Source organism: Gadus morhua, chromosome 9, assembly GCF_902167405.1.
Source record: "Gadus morhua chromosome 9, gadMor3.0, whole genome shotgun sequence".
Classification (NCBI taxonomy): domain Eukaryota; kingdom Metazoa; phylum Chordata; class Actinopteri; order Gadiformes; family Gadidae; genus Gadus; species Gadus morhua.
Window position 1 is genome coordinate 4016546 of NC_044056.1, and position 14982 is coordinate 4031527.

A 14982-nucleotide genomic window follows, 5' to 3' on the forward strand; every position below is an offset into this window, starting at 1 on the left:
AGGGCGAACACAAAGAGCCCAGAGAACATTACGTATGATCAGGGAGACAGAGAGAGAGGGAGAGAGAGGGGGAGATACATTTAAGCAAACAAGGAGAGGGAGGGGGGGGGGGGGGGGGGGGATTAGGAAGGCTAAAAGCTGCATGGTGCTCCCAAAAGCCAACAGCCCCCCACTCGCATCTCATCCCTCCCCCACACTGGTCTGGGAGTCACTGGTGTGAAAGTAAGAGGCCCACGCTCTAGTTAGCCACACACGCACACCAACGTGCACACACCCGTCGTTGTGAGTGGGGGCTCAGGAAAGAGTAGTTCTGGATTTAAAAAAACACCTCTACAGTCTGGTTATCAAGAGTCTGTCCTCCACCTGTCATCATCACAGTAATAATCAGGAAGACAGTCACAGGTCTATCAGCACCCTTCGAGGATGCCCCCTGCCATGAAAATAGGATTTGAAGAGAGCGGTTGCGTACAGCTAGCAGTTAACCATTCATTTTTTTAATTTATTTTTAGGCAGCAAGAACAGCTCACCAGATTTAATGTTATAGATGGCAGTGAGTGCCAGCAACAGCCACACTATAAGACCCAATGTTCAAAGTAATTGCTATATACTGTATATATATAAAAAAATATGAATATGCAGTAGTAGAGGAATTTATAGCCGATCCTATATTGTTTTGCCTGTATTTGTCATAATAGACATGAGCAACCTAGTCAACAAAGCATCAACTGCAATGAATCAAGTGCTCTCTTTAATAAAACAGAAGTTGAGCAACATCATTGCATTCTTGGACTTGTTGCACTTATTGAAGGTCATTAAAGACTTCTCCAAACAGAAACACAAACAGGCCAACATTCAAATACCAAATCTGTCACACGGAGAACCATAAATATGCAAGACAGCCAGGGAAATGAACAGCATTCATTCACTTCACAGTACTAGAAAAAACAAATTCTGTGGCAATTTTCATCCCACATGTTTCAGAGATTATATGGAAGTTTGTGTTTCTGGAATTTGTGTACGATTTGTCAGCAACATCTCCTATGACAATATTGAATCACAAGTGACATTTTTCTACAATAAAAAGGCAAAAGTGATCAAACATGGAAACATTCTGCCGATTCGGGTTCAGACCGAAAGCCTTTCTGGAACACTAAATTAAATCCCTCTACTCCTGACACACGCACAGAGGGTGGTTCTGGTTCCAAATGGTATTCCTTCAGTCTCTGAATGAAACCCGCTCCGCCTCTGAATCTGCTCTTGAATCCCAGTTCGTGGCTCCCCATCTACCCACTTCCATGGATCCTATCAGGAAACAAAGCCGACCCGTTCTCTTTGATCGGCAGAATCCTTCCATACAATTCATATCTGGGACAGGTTGGTGGTGATGCAGATTTGTGAGCTTAGAAAACAGCGCCATAAAGACGTGCTCAGTGGTTTGTCGTCTTCTACTGCCTGTTTTATAACATCTATGTTTTAGGAATATAATATTCAGACCAGAGATACGTGACTTGGTAGCTTGCTTGTGCTGTCGGAAAACAAAGTCTACAGCAATGAAGGCACCGTCTGAGGCTCGCTTGAGGGGGATTGAAGCCGGTGAGAAAATGTGACCCGTGCCGGGGCCAAAAATAAGTGAATTCAAAATATTGTCCTTTTCTCGTCTTCTTAAAGCAGTTTCACTGATGAGGCATCAGAATAATTTGAATAACGAAGATTCCCAAATGTGCAAACAATTAAACATAACCATATTTCACAAAATTAAGATGCAATCCTATTAAATACTCAAAAAGGAGAAGAAACATTTTGATGGTGAGCGAAATATTTAGTATAGCTACCAGCACAATGTTCAGATTAATACAATTATACTTTGTTTTGACCGAATTTAAAAGATGTGTCGGTTTTGGCAAACTCTGATGAACTTATTTCAATACTACTATTACTACTATTACAACATTGCAGCACAAAGGCAATAGTAGGCCTACCAACTGCTTGAGGACCTGACATTTATTTACAGATAATTAAAAGGCATAAGTAGTGAATCCAATATTCCAACTTGATACAAATACATCATTACTTTTTTGTAGTCATCAATAAAATGCCCTAATTTAAAAGCGCAATATTATCAAAAGGCGTCATTTACAGCACTTTCAATTAAACTAAAATTATATTAAACTACTGACCTAAATTTACATTTTTAAGTACCTCAAGGAGAGACAGAGCTGTAGATGAGCGGGCACCACTCCAATAAGAGGACGACATCAAAGACACCAAAACGGAAGCTAAATTGGAAATAGGGAGTCTTCGGTCTACGGTACAGAGGGATTGGTGACCTAAGACAACCCCAACCTTTAATGTAACACAAAGCTGTTACTAATGTCCTCCTGAGCGTCCACAAGGCACAAAAGGACCGGACGTGCAGGTCTCTGCTGGCAAATTAATGTGCCAATCGTGGAGGTTTTAAGGTATTACACTTTTATAAATTATATATTCTGAGAGAAAAAAAAAAATAAGGAAAGAGAGGGATGTGTCATTTCCATGGCCTGCTACTTGAATCCCTGGCGCTATCCTTGGCTGACATGGAGGAACCCAGCCTGCTGCGGGCACTGGACGCCTTGGACTGACCACCGCTGCTGGAAAGACGGCTGGACATTCGACCTGGGGAGAGAGAGAGGAAGACAGAGAGAGAGAGAGAGAGAGAGAGAGAGAGAGAGAGAGAGAGAGAGAGAGAGAGAGAGAAAGTGAGAGAGAGAGAGAGAGGAAGACAGAGAGAGAGAGAGAGGAAGACAGAGAGAGAGAGAGAGGAAGACAGAGAGAGAGAGAGAGGAAGACAGAGAGAGAGACAGAGACAGAGACAGAGACAGAGATGAAGACAGACAGACAGACAGACAGACAGACAGACAGACAGACAGACAGACAGACAGACAGACAGACAGACAGACAGACAGACAGACAGACAGACAGACAGACAGACAACGTGAGCAGCTTTCCAGTTCAGAGGTACACAGCGCGTGACATTAATATGGTTATCTTGGTTAACATTTAATATTCAGTGGATGCACTAATCCAAAGCATTTTACACACCAAGAATGCACACATATTTTGCACCACTACAAAGCACATTTTGTTTGGGGGTGTCATGACACGCTGTAGCCTCTAGGGGGCGGCAGAGGGGCTGAGCGGGCGGTTCTTACTGCTGGGGCCGCTGAGCAGGTTGTCCTCCAGCTGCTGTTGGATCTTGTCCAGGTCGTCGCAGGTAAAGCGCCACCTCCTCTCCACGGCCGCGTGCGCCGCGGTCGGCGACGGAAGCTGCGACGCGTCACACCGCTTCTTCCTCCCGCCCGGCGTCGCCGAGGAGGGCTGGCACGCCGGCGGGAGCGGGCCCGCCAGCATCCCCGCCCCGAACTTCTGACCAATCACCTTGAGGCCTGAGGGCGGGGGAGTGATCAGACTTGTAAACCAATTGAATATATTACTGCTTAAGATAGCAGCCCATGGAATATAAAAAGATGCAGTAATAAATAAAGTGTATAAAGAGTTGTATGAGTGGTGTATTTTCTGGTGGCAGGATGGCGTTGTGGCTTGGGTGTGCCACCAGGGGTGTGCCACCTCCCGTACTACGCCCACCCAGTCAAGCCTCACCAGACCCAAAGGCTGAGGGTTAAGACGCAGCGGTAAAACACACCTCCAGAGAGCATGAACAGATTGTCGAACCCTCGCTGACACATGACGGTGGCCGCTTGGCTGGCTATCCGCTCGTCTTCGTCGTACACGATGATGATCTTGCCCGCGGCGTTTTTCTATATCGGGCCGCGTTAAGGCCAAATGAGTTGATGAAAGATACTACTTGAGACCCACACAAGAAAGTACCTAAGCTTCAAATGAATTGGGACAAATTTTTTCTAAATGCGGCAAAGAGGACTGAGAAGTGGACAAACAAGCCACTGTGGTTTTGCTTTGTTCTTTTAGGGGGTGAGAAGAAGGATACGTATTCCAGGACTTCCTTGGTGAAGGGGTTCATTGTCCTGGACAGCAAGGCAATGGGGTGACTGTAGGCTGTGGCCAGGAGGCAAACATTCAAACAGACAAATTATACATTAGACAGAGTACAGTTGAGCATCCTCACCTCATATGATTTGCAGGAAAGTATATTCTCTGCCTGGCAAACAGACTTCAACGTGCCCCCTCCACCTCATCTTTCGTAGATCTTTCGCTCTAATGCCCCATCCCTACAAATTCATACAGGCCGACTAATTTGGTAGTTGAAATGAACCATTTTTTAAATGTATATTCCTCCTACGGATCTATGAGCAAATATCAGGAGGTCTCCTACTTTACCGCCATACGTGACGGCGATTATGTTTACAAGCATTTCATAAGCTTATGACATCACAAGTGGGGGGGGGGGATGTATGACCGATAGATCGACTCCGGCTCCGCGCCGGGTGTTAAAGTAGGGCCCCACCCTTTAAGACAGGGACGCCCCCTGATGGGTCTCCGCCTACCGCTGATGATGTGGCACTGGTCGTACTGGTCTCGCTCCCGCATGTCCAGCAGCAGGTAGGGGCAGTCTGGGTAGGGGCGCTCTGCCCACCGCGGCGGGCTCAGCTCGGGGGTCATCCTCACCGTCGTCGCCCTCCCGTTCCGCTCCAGATCCAGCTCCCCCACGCCGCCGATCACACTGTGGGGGGGGGGGGGGGGGGGGAACCATTTTACCTTGCGCTTGCAATAAACGGGCCTTCATCAGTGGTCTGCTTGTACCAGCCTATGTGTCCAAACGCTTCACATATGCAAGTTCCTCACAAGGGCTTGTTAACCGATTCTAATGGCGCATTTCCACCGGAGGGTGCGGTTCGGTTCGCAAAAAGGTGCGGCACGGTTCGCGTTTCCACCACCAAAAGTGGGCGTGACCCAGAGTGAGCCGTGCTCGTCTCGCATCGTCTCGCAGTACTCCTCCGTTGCGGGTACTGAGACGCCTGAAAGGATGCCGGCAAGTTCGAGCTACACGCGCCTTCCGTTGATTGGTCGACGAAATCGTCACTTCCTGGCGACATGGGGATAAAAAAACAAACAAACAGCACCCGCGAGGTATTATTCTGGAAAATGGCCATGTCGCGCAAAACTTTAACTTGGGCGAACAAGGAGGTGGAGACGTTCCTCTGCATTCTTGGGTAGGAAGACGTGCAGAGGGAGCTTGATGGGGCAGATTTTATTTTATTTAGGCCTATTGTTTTCATTGAGCAGGCTACACTGTGTCGTGCTGCTATGATGTCACGATGTTTACGTAGCTGCCGCGGCGATTGACATCCGGCCTACCATAAGGGTACTGTCGGCGGTGGAAACGCGACCTCGGAACTGAGCTGGGCTATACCGCCCCCTCCCTACCGGACTGAGGCGAACCGAACCGAAGCCTCCGGTGGAAATGAGCCATTACAATCCTTTCGAAATGGAATAATAGATCTAGAATATATAGAACTGTTTGTTGTACCCGAAAGTGAACAAACAGTAGCCCAGGCAGTATAACCATGTATAATTGAGCGACACCGCTAAATCAGACACCACTAGTGGGGGTCGGGCCCCTAGCTGATATCCTGTGTCACGCCTGGGGTCCCTGGCTGGAGCTATAGGTACGGTGTATGTCTCCCCTTTGAAAGCCTGGCTGCTCAAACTTTACGAGTCATAGAAGCGTAAATAAGCATTTCTATGACGTGTTTGTGTGTTTGTGTTTGTGTTTGTGTGTGTGTGTGTGTGTGTGTGTGTGTGTGTGTGTGTGTGTGTGTGTGTGTGTGTGTGTGTGTGTGTGTGTGTGTGTGTGTGTGTACCTCTGCAGCGTGGACCTGGTGGTACAGTGGGCGTCGCCCGCCTCAGTGTGATGCTCCGAGAGGGCTGTGGGCGTGGCCTGTGGGGAGCCGTCGGACAGCTCGGAGAGAGGCCCGAGCTCCATCTCAGACACGACCGACAGACAGTCTGGAGGATCAGAGCAGCGTAGCTGTCAACACCTGGTGACGTCTGTGGGTTTGCTCCCAGCCCAATCTGCTCCTTGCAGCAAGAGGCCCAAACCCCTTCCCACCTACCTGCTCCTTTTCGGCATGTCTGATTATTTGCTTTGTCATTTCTAGGACAATTATGGTACCCCAAATACTGAATATCAAACTTAGGGAACACCAAAATATGAGGTGGAATACTGTTTTTTTTATGTACTTATTTTTTAATGGAGTAAAAAAAACGGTTAATATGTGTACCTTCTGGATGGGGTGAGTCTTCACCATTTACGCCTTCATTCAAGTCTGATATAGAGGCCACCTGAAGAACCTGCGGTTGGCAATATGGAGCATGAAAGGAGAGGGAGGACAGGAATAAAACAAACTTTACACAAGCTACACTACAGCTCGGAGATGACAATTTACTGTTTTGATTGCTAAGGACCAATCACAACAGCAGCTGAGGATGGGGGGGGCGTGTTAAGTAAAGAATTACGATATAACTGAAAGCCAATGGTGATTGACCAAGACAGAACAGGCAGAGCGCTCCATCACAGTTTTGGACAAATGTCGAAGAACCCATTGGACATCAATTATTCAACTCTGTAAAAGGATATCTTGTATCCGTGTCCTGCAAAACCTTCAAGGGTTAACAATGCAAGGCAGATCGGTGGACAAACTTGTTGAAAGTTTAACTTACCAACTGGGCAAACGTTGTCACTTTTAGCCGTTTGAAGATTTCATCGTTGCGGTAGCGGTAATCTTAGAGAAAGCAAAAATGTAGACGTCAAGAGAGAATACCACAGACCTGAAGTTAGACAACACATGTACTATCTGAAATGTAAAATCCAGCATCACACAACAGGACACAATCAAAAACCACCTGTAGCACTTCAACATACTTTTTTTGATGTCCTCCAGTCTTTCCATGTACTTCGACAGACTGCATCCTAGCATCACAATCAAGAAAAGGATATTGCTCAAACGATCCGAGTTATAAATATAGCCGACACCACTTCAAGTATATATGAATGCATATATGACAATCACACAGTTCATGTTTACCTGTGTCTAGTCTGGTTCTCACGTGTTGATATCTGGGGTTCTGTGGTATCCTTTTCTTCAGGTACTGAACAGAGTCAAAGGCTTCTATTTAATAGGATGCTGACGCTTTGAGGGTCAGTGACAGAAGCATTCCAAGCTCTACCCGATGAAGCCAAGCAGTTTGTCAAACGTTACGTTGTTGTTACCATAGAAGTACATGATGTTGTTAACACTTGGCCTCAAACATTGCTGACCTCAGTGATGTTAAATAACCTTATACCTATGGCAACCCAAAGCTGCATTCCTATTCAAACAGCATTAGACGCTGTAGCGTTTGGTATACCTTTGCATTGCTAGCGCCTCAATGACAATTCGACTTATAAAACGTTTAATTGTGTACTTTACCTCTGTGTTCCCGATGCTCCGCTGAGACGACATCGTTTCGAGTTGATATCAACATTAACGTCCAAGTTGAACAAACTTGCCGCTGATTGATCGAATTCATGTCATGGTCCAATCACAGAACACGATACTACCACATCGTTTTTAACCATTGACGTTCTGATTCGCGGACTAGTTGCTTAGCAGCGGAGGACGCCAATCTTGACGCCGAGCTTACCGTCACAACCAGGTAGGACCCCTCCCACCTACATAACAAGCTTGTTTGTGTTCATATTGTTGAGCCCCGCTGCACAATGAACAGGACACACATAACGCAATCGTAATTCACGGCGAATTGAATTCGGAATCTAGCATGAGGGAACTATTCAGCCCGCGATCAGTATGACAAAATTCATCGGCGATCGACCAGCAATGTCTGAGGAAGCTGTGCTTTCAAACTTTCCACCTCTCAAAATCATGGATGTATTATAGTAAGAAGGGCTTTTAATAGTACTCGAGTCGAGTAAGCGAGGTGCAATGGCGTCTGTTATGGTGAGTATTGCTTGATGGTTTGGACGTTCTGTGCAACAACGATACTTTTGTGTCACAAAAGTGTTGTTCTTCATCCCATCTGATGTTATGTTAACATGCTAGTTGGCTAGTTTTCTAGCTCCATTAGTATTGCTGCCGTCCCACATGTTGCAGCGTTTCCAATGCTGTATCGGATGTTTAATTGTTATTATTAGCAATAAAACATGATACTATTACAAAGTAGTCCCCGGTTTCTCATTTCAGCAGTCAAATCAGAGCGTTCCTCCTGTTTGACTGCAGTCTCTGCATTGCAGGATGACCCCACCCTTGCGAGACACTTCAGGGGACATACAGATGCTGTCACATGTGCAGACTTCAGCCCCACGGGCAAACAACTAGGTATCCTTTGAGCCTACATGTGTTCACTTTGATTTACATTATTATTCTATTGTAATTTGTATTGTATACTTATCGAGCAATCTTTTCTGTGGTTTCACTGCCTTACAATTGCCCAAATCATACTTGAATACATTTAGATTAATATTTTAAATTCATCTCCCCTTTAATGACTCACAATCTTGCAACATCCTCACCCCATGTCACTATGTCTTGACTACAGCCACTGGGTCGGTGGATACGAGCCTGATAGTGTGGAACCTGGCGCCCAAGGCCCACGCCGTGCGCTTCCGGGGCCACCAGGAGGCGCTCACGGACCTCCAGTTCTCCCCAACAGGAGACCTGGTGGCCACCTCCTCCGAAGACACAACTGTCAGACTGTGGACGCCGTGCATGTAAGGCTGGGATCTGTACAGATGGGTTATTTTTTTTTAATTAAGTTGTGCAGCAGTTGCTCCAATATTGATTGTAGACTTGGGTGGTTCTCTGGTCGCTTTGGATAAAGGCTTTTGCCAAAATGTAATAGGATAAGAAATAGTTTATTTATTAAAGAAGGGCTTCAGCAGTGGTAAAAAAGGTTTCGGAAATGAAACAAAGGTCCGATCTTGCCAGAACCCAAATTTTAGGATATTTTAGTTATCCTATCCATGTTGGCTTATGTGAAGGGCCTCTGGTGAACGGTGTGTGCATGCGTCTCTCCTCCTAGCGAAGGGGAGTCCGAGGTGTTCAGAGCGCACGCGGCGGCCGTGCGCAGCGTTAGCTTCTCGTGCGACGGCCAGTGTCTGGTGACGGCCTCCGACGACCACGAGGTCAAGGTGTGGAGTCTCTCGTGCCGCCGCCTCCTCTATTCCCTCCAGCGGCACAGCGACGTCGTCCGCTGCGCCAGGTGAGCCCCACCTTTTTGGATGAGGGGTGGTGTCACTAATGGGATTTTGGATTCGTATCTGAAATGATTGATAAACTCATGGCAGACAGCCACTTGGATTCACATTTGATCACACAGATGGTGTTTGAATTTGTTTGTTGCTGTCTTGTAGGTTTTCAGAATGCTCTCTCTCTCTCTCTCTCTCTCTCTCTCTCTCTCTCTCTCTCTCTCTCTCTCTCTCTCTCTCTCTCTCTCTCTCTCTCTCTCTCTCTCTCTCTCTCTCTCTCTGCAGGTTCTCTCCAGACGGTCGTCTCATTGCATCCTGTGGGGACGATGGTGCGGTGATGTTATGGGACGCGTCCAGCGGACAGTGTGTCAGCTGCTTCACGGACTGTGGCGGGTATGAGTGGATTCGAGCCTCGTCCCTTTGAACAAAGTCACACTGATTACCTACCACTAATCTAGTGTATACAAATGTATATCAACATCATCATCTTTGATTATCTTTATTGTAACAACAATGGAACACGCAACAGATTTGGTGACCTGGCCAAACCACTCCATAATTGAGTGCATTTCATAAATCTGTATTTGTTAAAGAAAAAGCAAAAAGCCCTTCCAGCATTACTGCTGTGGTTCTACCTTTCGTTGGGCCCTGTGAGAAATTCTATGATCTGATCGGATGTCCATCGTTCCTTCCCAGTTCAGTCCTGTTTGTGGACTTTAACTCAAGCGGTACGTGTTTAGCAGCGTCCGGACAGGACAGCTCCCTGAGAATCTGGGACCTCAGGACTAGCAAGCTCACTCACCTCTACCAAGGTGGGTTCTGGTCACCCTCAAGCTCTGTTCAACCAGCCTCATCTTTTTGTTAAATCCTGTGTGTGTGTGTGTGTGTGTGTGTGTGTGTGTGTGTGTGTGTGTGTGTGTGTGTGTGTGTGTGTGTGTGTGTGTGTGTGTGTGTGTGTGTGTGTGTGTGTGTGTGTGTCATAACAATGATCTTAAATTGTTTTCCCTTTAGTTCACAGTGCGGTGGTCAATTGCTTTTCCTTCCACCCATCCAACAACTACCTTATCAGCGGCTCCAGCGACAGCACGGTCAAAATAGCCGACCTGCTGGAGGGCCAAGTCATGTACACCCTCCATGGACACAAGGTGGTGCTAAAACCCCACATCTCTTTAACTCTTTGTGACTTAAATTGTCTTTCACAACAAACTTGATGTTACTTGAAGTGTGTTTTCATCAACTCCTTCCGTCAAATTAATTTGACATTGGTCATTGGTGTACGTCTGATTCTACCTCTGCAAAGACTTATAAGAATAATGTCCCTTTTATATTCTTTGCATATAAGAAGTTCATAAACGACTTGCCATCACACATGGTCAAATAACAAGATGTACTGACCTTTATAGTTGTTGTTATTGTTGTTGTTATTTGCAGGGTCCTGTGCTCACGTCAGTCTTCTCGCGGTCCGGGGAGGAGTTTGTATCTGGAGGAGTGGACGGCCAGGTGGGTCTCACTGAACAACAAGGACTGCATTCCAAAGAATCCAAAAATCTCAAAAGCAATTCCTGTTCAGGCTAAACTGATATATCCTCAGTCCCATGCCGATTCGGCGGCCGCCTCGTTACCTATTGGGTACAGACCGGTCGGGTAGGACATCTGGACCTTTGGGAAGGAACTGGAACCCGCCCTAAGAGACTGAAATACACCCCCTAAGTCCGTCCCTGTCTCCCAAGGTGTTGGTGTGGAGGACCAACCTGGACAGCAGGCTCTACCGGGACGTCCTGCGCGGGCACAGCCGCAGGTGCACGGCGGACCTCTCTCCCCGCCTGGCACACCTCCATCCCACCGTGGCACACCTCCGCCAGCCCCAGGCCGCCCCCATCGAGGTCAGCCCCCGGGCGGAGACGAGTCTGAACCGCTTAGGGTTAACCATTAGGGTCTATGGAGAACAGTTACGGCGGATGATTCTTTTATAGGGACCCTGTTTTAACAACCAGGTGTTCGGCTGTAATGAGTGGTAGCTTAAAATGTGCCCGCTTCTGACCGAACGTGGGAGAACTTTGCCTTCAGGGCTTTCAGACTTAATTGTCTTTAATTATATTCAGTTCTCTGTTAACGTTTGAGTAGGTTTAGAAAACAAAACGACATGGTTAGGGTTAGGTTAAGGGTTAGTTCCACAACAATAAAACTACTTGGTTAGGATTATGTACACAACGCAACTTCTTGGTTAGTGTTATGTACACAATGCAACTTCTTGGTTAGGGTTATGTACACAATACAACTACTTGGTAACGGTTCGATTTAAGGGTAAATTACACAGAAACGTGTCCCATGTGCCACACATGTTAGAAATTCTGTATTATAGGAATATCCCCTTAAGATGTATCTTCTAATTTTGAAGGAGGTCCACAGGACCCTAATACAGTAGCATATTGAATATGATTATTGAGACTTAATCTAAGCTAAGGGTGTGCATAGAACCATACTGACTGTCTCTCTCTCTCTCTCCCTCCCTCCCTCCCTCCCTCTCCAGATTGGTCCCACGCTAGTGGACACTGTCTCTCATGACCGCCACATTGTAGATCAGACCTTCTACACCCACACGGTAAGTCCTGGTCAACTCCGAGCTCGCTCGAGTCGGCCCTGTCAGCCTCCCTACAGTCTTACTGAATTATTGTATAACGTTGTTATCCAAAGTCTCTTATAGTGAATTTAGATGAATGCCATTCAGGAGCAGGTAGTCTGCATACTGGCAGACTAGAGAAACCACTAACCACACACTGTGGGGAAAAGTACTTCCTACTACATTTTTTTTGTTCAAACAATGAACAAATGAACGTCGTGAAGCTGCATTGAGCCGTAAGGCCACCAGGTGGCGGTGTGGACCAGTCTATTCCATGCTGCGTGTTATTTTTTTCTGAATGGTGCCAGCTTTTGTGAACCGCCTTGCTTCCCATTCACACACTGACTATATGATATGCATGATGGCTGTGCCACATTTTAGTGTTTGAAACGTGTTATTGAAATAAAGTGGGGGGCAGGAGAGTGTAGTGGCTAGATAGGGTGTTTGACTCCAAGCCGGTTCTTGGTTCGATCCCCAATGTTTGCAGCCCTACCTTTAAGACTAACCTTCAGCATTCAGTATGAGTCACTTTGGATAAAAACGTCTGTAAAAGGACTATTATATTATTAATATTGTATTGTTATACTTTAGTATTATTTATTAAGTAATATATAACAATTTCAAACAAATTCAAACTTAAACCATACAGACCTGAAGATAAAACACAATAAGATGTCTAATATTCTTTCATAAAGCATCTTTTGGATTTGACCGCGTGTACACTTCTTTAAAGACGGTGCCACCATTCAGCCCCGTTGTTGCTACATCGGTGTACAGCTCATGGTGTTCCATAAACAATTCTAATCCGGTTATGAACTCCGAACAATTGAACGGGAGCCAGCACGTTCTGATAAAAAATAAAAATGTAATCCACGTGCTGTGAAAATAAATAAATAAAGTATCCTGTTTTCCTGCTGCAGGATTGGGCAGCAAGCTGAAGCTGCAAGCTGGGGGGCGGGGCCTGGCGTGCCCCAGATCCAATGGTGCTTTAGTTACAACCGCCAATACCATTCACAACAATTTACGACCAACTGCCATCGATACCTCGATACCCAACTCCTGTGTACCGTGTGCTGTGAATGGGGACAGACCTCTCTCTAGTGAGGGTCGAGAACTTGCTGGCACCTGTATATGGAGTGAGTCTGATACCCATAGCTGTAAGGTTATGGGTTTCAATACAATATATATTTTTATGGAGAGCACTTTATCAGTATTACATTGAATACTTTTTTATGCCTGAATATGTTTTGTAAAAATAACAGGATTAACCTGACTAGGCTTTGTCGCTCAAATAAGTTATTATCAAATGAATTGGTGCATTTTAAGTCGAGCATCTGTGTACTGGCGAGGTAAGGCTCATGTAAAGAGATCAGGTGTGTGGTGCGCGCTGCTAAAAACACCAAAATAACAGCTGTGAAGGAGATTGAGTTGCTCCTCCGTTCGCTTCATGGTAGACCTCTGAATGAACGCACACATCCTAGTCCTTCCTGTTGTCATGTGTCTGCTGAAGTTGAATTATGCCTGGATGGAGTTATTTCCCCCTCAACGGATTTTACCAAGAAACGCTGGCACGGTGTCCATGTAATGTGTTTTCTGATAATAATGATGATGATGATGATGATGATAATGATGTCCTCCTGACCTTATCCAATCACAGAAGCGTTCAAACCCGCCATTTCATTGCATAATCGAGACGCACGGTTGAAAGGACTACATGTGCTTCATTCCCGTGAAGTTAAACTGCCCTCTCTCTCTCTCTCTCTAGAATATTATATGATGGGAACTGTGTGCATGTCTGTCTTTCTCACTCTCTCTCACCATCTCCTTCACTGCGTTGGCTTGTCCTTGCATGGTTTCTGCTGCCAGTTCCTTCGTCGGTGCGGTGAGTGAGAACAACAGAGACACTTGCCTGCGCTGTGCTTCTCGGGGGGAAAAAATACACAAACCGCTTGCGGCGGAACTACACACACGCACACGCGCGCAACTATTTGTGTACATGCACAAGCACATCCTGCCAGCAACACATAGCTGCAAACACTGTCATTGGTGTAGAGAACACCATCTCCAGGCGGTCTTACCACACCACGGCTATCCTCCTGTCACTTTGAGTCACCCTCTCCTTCTCCTCTCCTCTGCCTGGCTGGTCTGCCAGAGGAACTCAGGGTTTGCATTTTCTGCTAATCATGTTGTCGCGTCTCATCTTCCCTTTGTGGTTGAATTTAAATGTCTTGTACTTGGAAGTCTGTGTTGCTATTTTTTTGGGCGATAAGCGCTCTATAAATAAAGTTGGTTTGAACACTGGTTTGTTTTTCTCCTTCTCTGTGGTTCTCGGGCCGTGTGTGTGTGTGTGTGTGTGTGTGTGTGTGTGTGTGTGTGTGTGTGTGTGTGTGTGTGTGTGTGTGTGTGTGTGTGTGTGTGTGTGTGTGTGTGTGTGTGTGTGGTTTCTCCTTTTCAAGTGTTCTCTTTAGCTGTCTCAGCCGTCCTCCACGCCTGTTCTTAGTGTGTGATATCTTCATCTGGGCCCGTGTAGGAGGAGGCACTGTTCAGGCCTTTCACCATATCGATTTAAAAAACGTAAAAACCCTATGTGTTACGTAGGGATATTTTAGAGATATTTTATTTTTGTGTTGCTTAAGGTTGGTATTTACGTGTGTTACTTGTCTTAGGAATACGGTCAGTGTGTCTGTGTTTCTTTAAAGAATAGGGCCTGGTTGGGGAAGTGGGCTCTGGCAGTGCAATGCAGCGCTAAAAGAAAACCAAAGGTTAATGTGGTCCCACTGATTAATTTACTCGCTGCCTCACTCTGCTTCTCTCTGTGCCTCTCTCCGCCTGCTCGAGCTGCCAGTGAACGCAGCTCTGGCCTGGATGGGTTACATCAAGCCGCGGCAGGCGGAAGGGGGTGTGGCGGTGGAAGCCTCCGGTGGAGGAGGGAGGGAGGGAGGGTGAGGGAGAGAGGGTGGGCGGGAAGGGGTTTCCACTCCGGTCGTCCTGAATGGATGCAGTGGAGTGGAAGCCATTCAGAGAGGAGAGGCCCCTCGTCACATGGGCGGGTGGGGATTATCCCCTCCCCCCCCCCTCCCCCCACCGGCAGCCATTCACGGGCCGGGACGGAGGAGACCCTCACGTGTCACAGCTCCGCCTCCTCCTCCGCCGCCGCCGCCGC

The 14982-nt window shown here is 46.7% G+C and overlaps 2 protein-coding genes across 2 annotated transcripts; one reads left to right on the top strand and one right to left on the bottom strand.

Moving 5' to 3' along the window:
* Positions 1–730: 730 nt before the first annotated feature.
* Positions 731–7590, bottom strand: cep41 (centrosomal protein 41). Its single transcript, XM_030366595.1, has 11 exons — positions 7425–7590; positions 7041–7104; positions 6878–6925; positions 6676–6737; positions 6237–6306; positions 5817–5961; positions 4500–4675; positions 3983–4050; positions 3680–3794; positions 3189–3422; positions 731–2652 (listed from the first exon to the last, which is right to left on the bottom strand). Exons 1-11 carry the CDS (start codon positions 7455–7457, stop codon positions 2525–2527), a joined length of 1143 nt encoding a protein of 380 aa, XP_030222455.1. The 5' UTR covers positions 7458–7590; the 3' UTR covers positions 731–2524.
* A 68-nt stretch (positions 7591–7658) lies between these two features.
* poc1b (POC1 centriolar protein B) lies at positions 7659–14120 on the top strand. Its single transcript, XM_030366597.1, has 11 exons — positions 7659–7952; positions 8246–8330; positions 8551–8722; positions 9034–9213; positions 9485–9592; positions 9896–10011; positions 10211–10344; positions 10631–10699; positions 10930–11082; positions 11730–11801; positions 12740–14120. The coding sequence occupies exons 1-11, from the start codon at positions 7938–7940 to the stop codon at positions 12755–12757; spliced, it is 1122 nt and encodes a 373-aa protein (XP_030222457.1). The 5' UTR covers positions 7659–7937; the 3' UTR covers positions 12758–14120.
* Positions 14121–14982: the final 862 nt, after the last annotated feature.

Excerpts from the sequence above, each read along its gene's own strand:
- cep41 (XM_030366595.1), bottom strand. The coding sequence starts at position 7,457 with ATGTCGTCTCAGCGGAGCATCGGGAACACAGAG. Across the intron at positions 6,738-6,877 it reads ACTGGAGGACATCAAAAAAA|ATTACCGCTACCGCAACGAT; the intron begins GTATGTTGAAGT and ends GCTTTCTCTAAG. Across the intron at positions 3,795-3,982 it reads CCAAGGAAGTCCTGGAATAC|AAAAACGCCGCGGGCAAGAT; the intron begins GTATCCTTCTTC and ends GGCCCGATATAG.
- poc1b (XM_030366597.1), top strand. Across the intron at positions 8,331-8,550 it reads CCCCACGGGCAAACAACTAG|CCACTGGGTCGGTGGATACG; the intron begins GTATCCTTTGAG and ends TCTTGACTACAG. Across the intron at positions 11,083-11,729 it reads CCCAGGCCGCCCCCATCGAG|ATTGGTCCCACGCTAGTGGA; the intron begins GTCAGCCCCCGG and ends CTCCCTCTCCAG.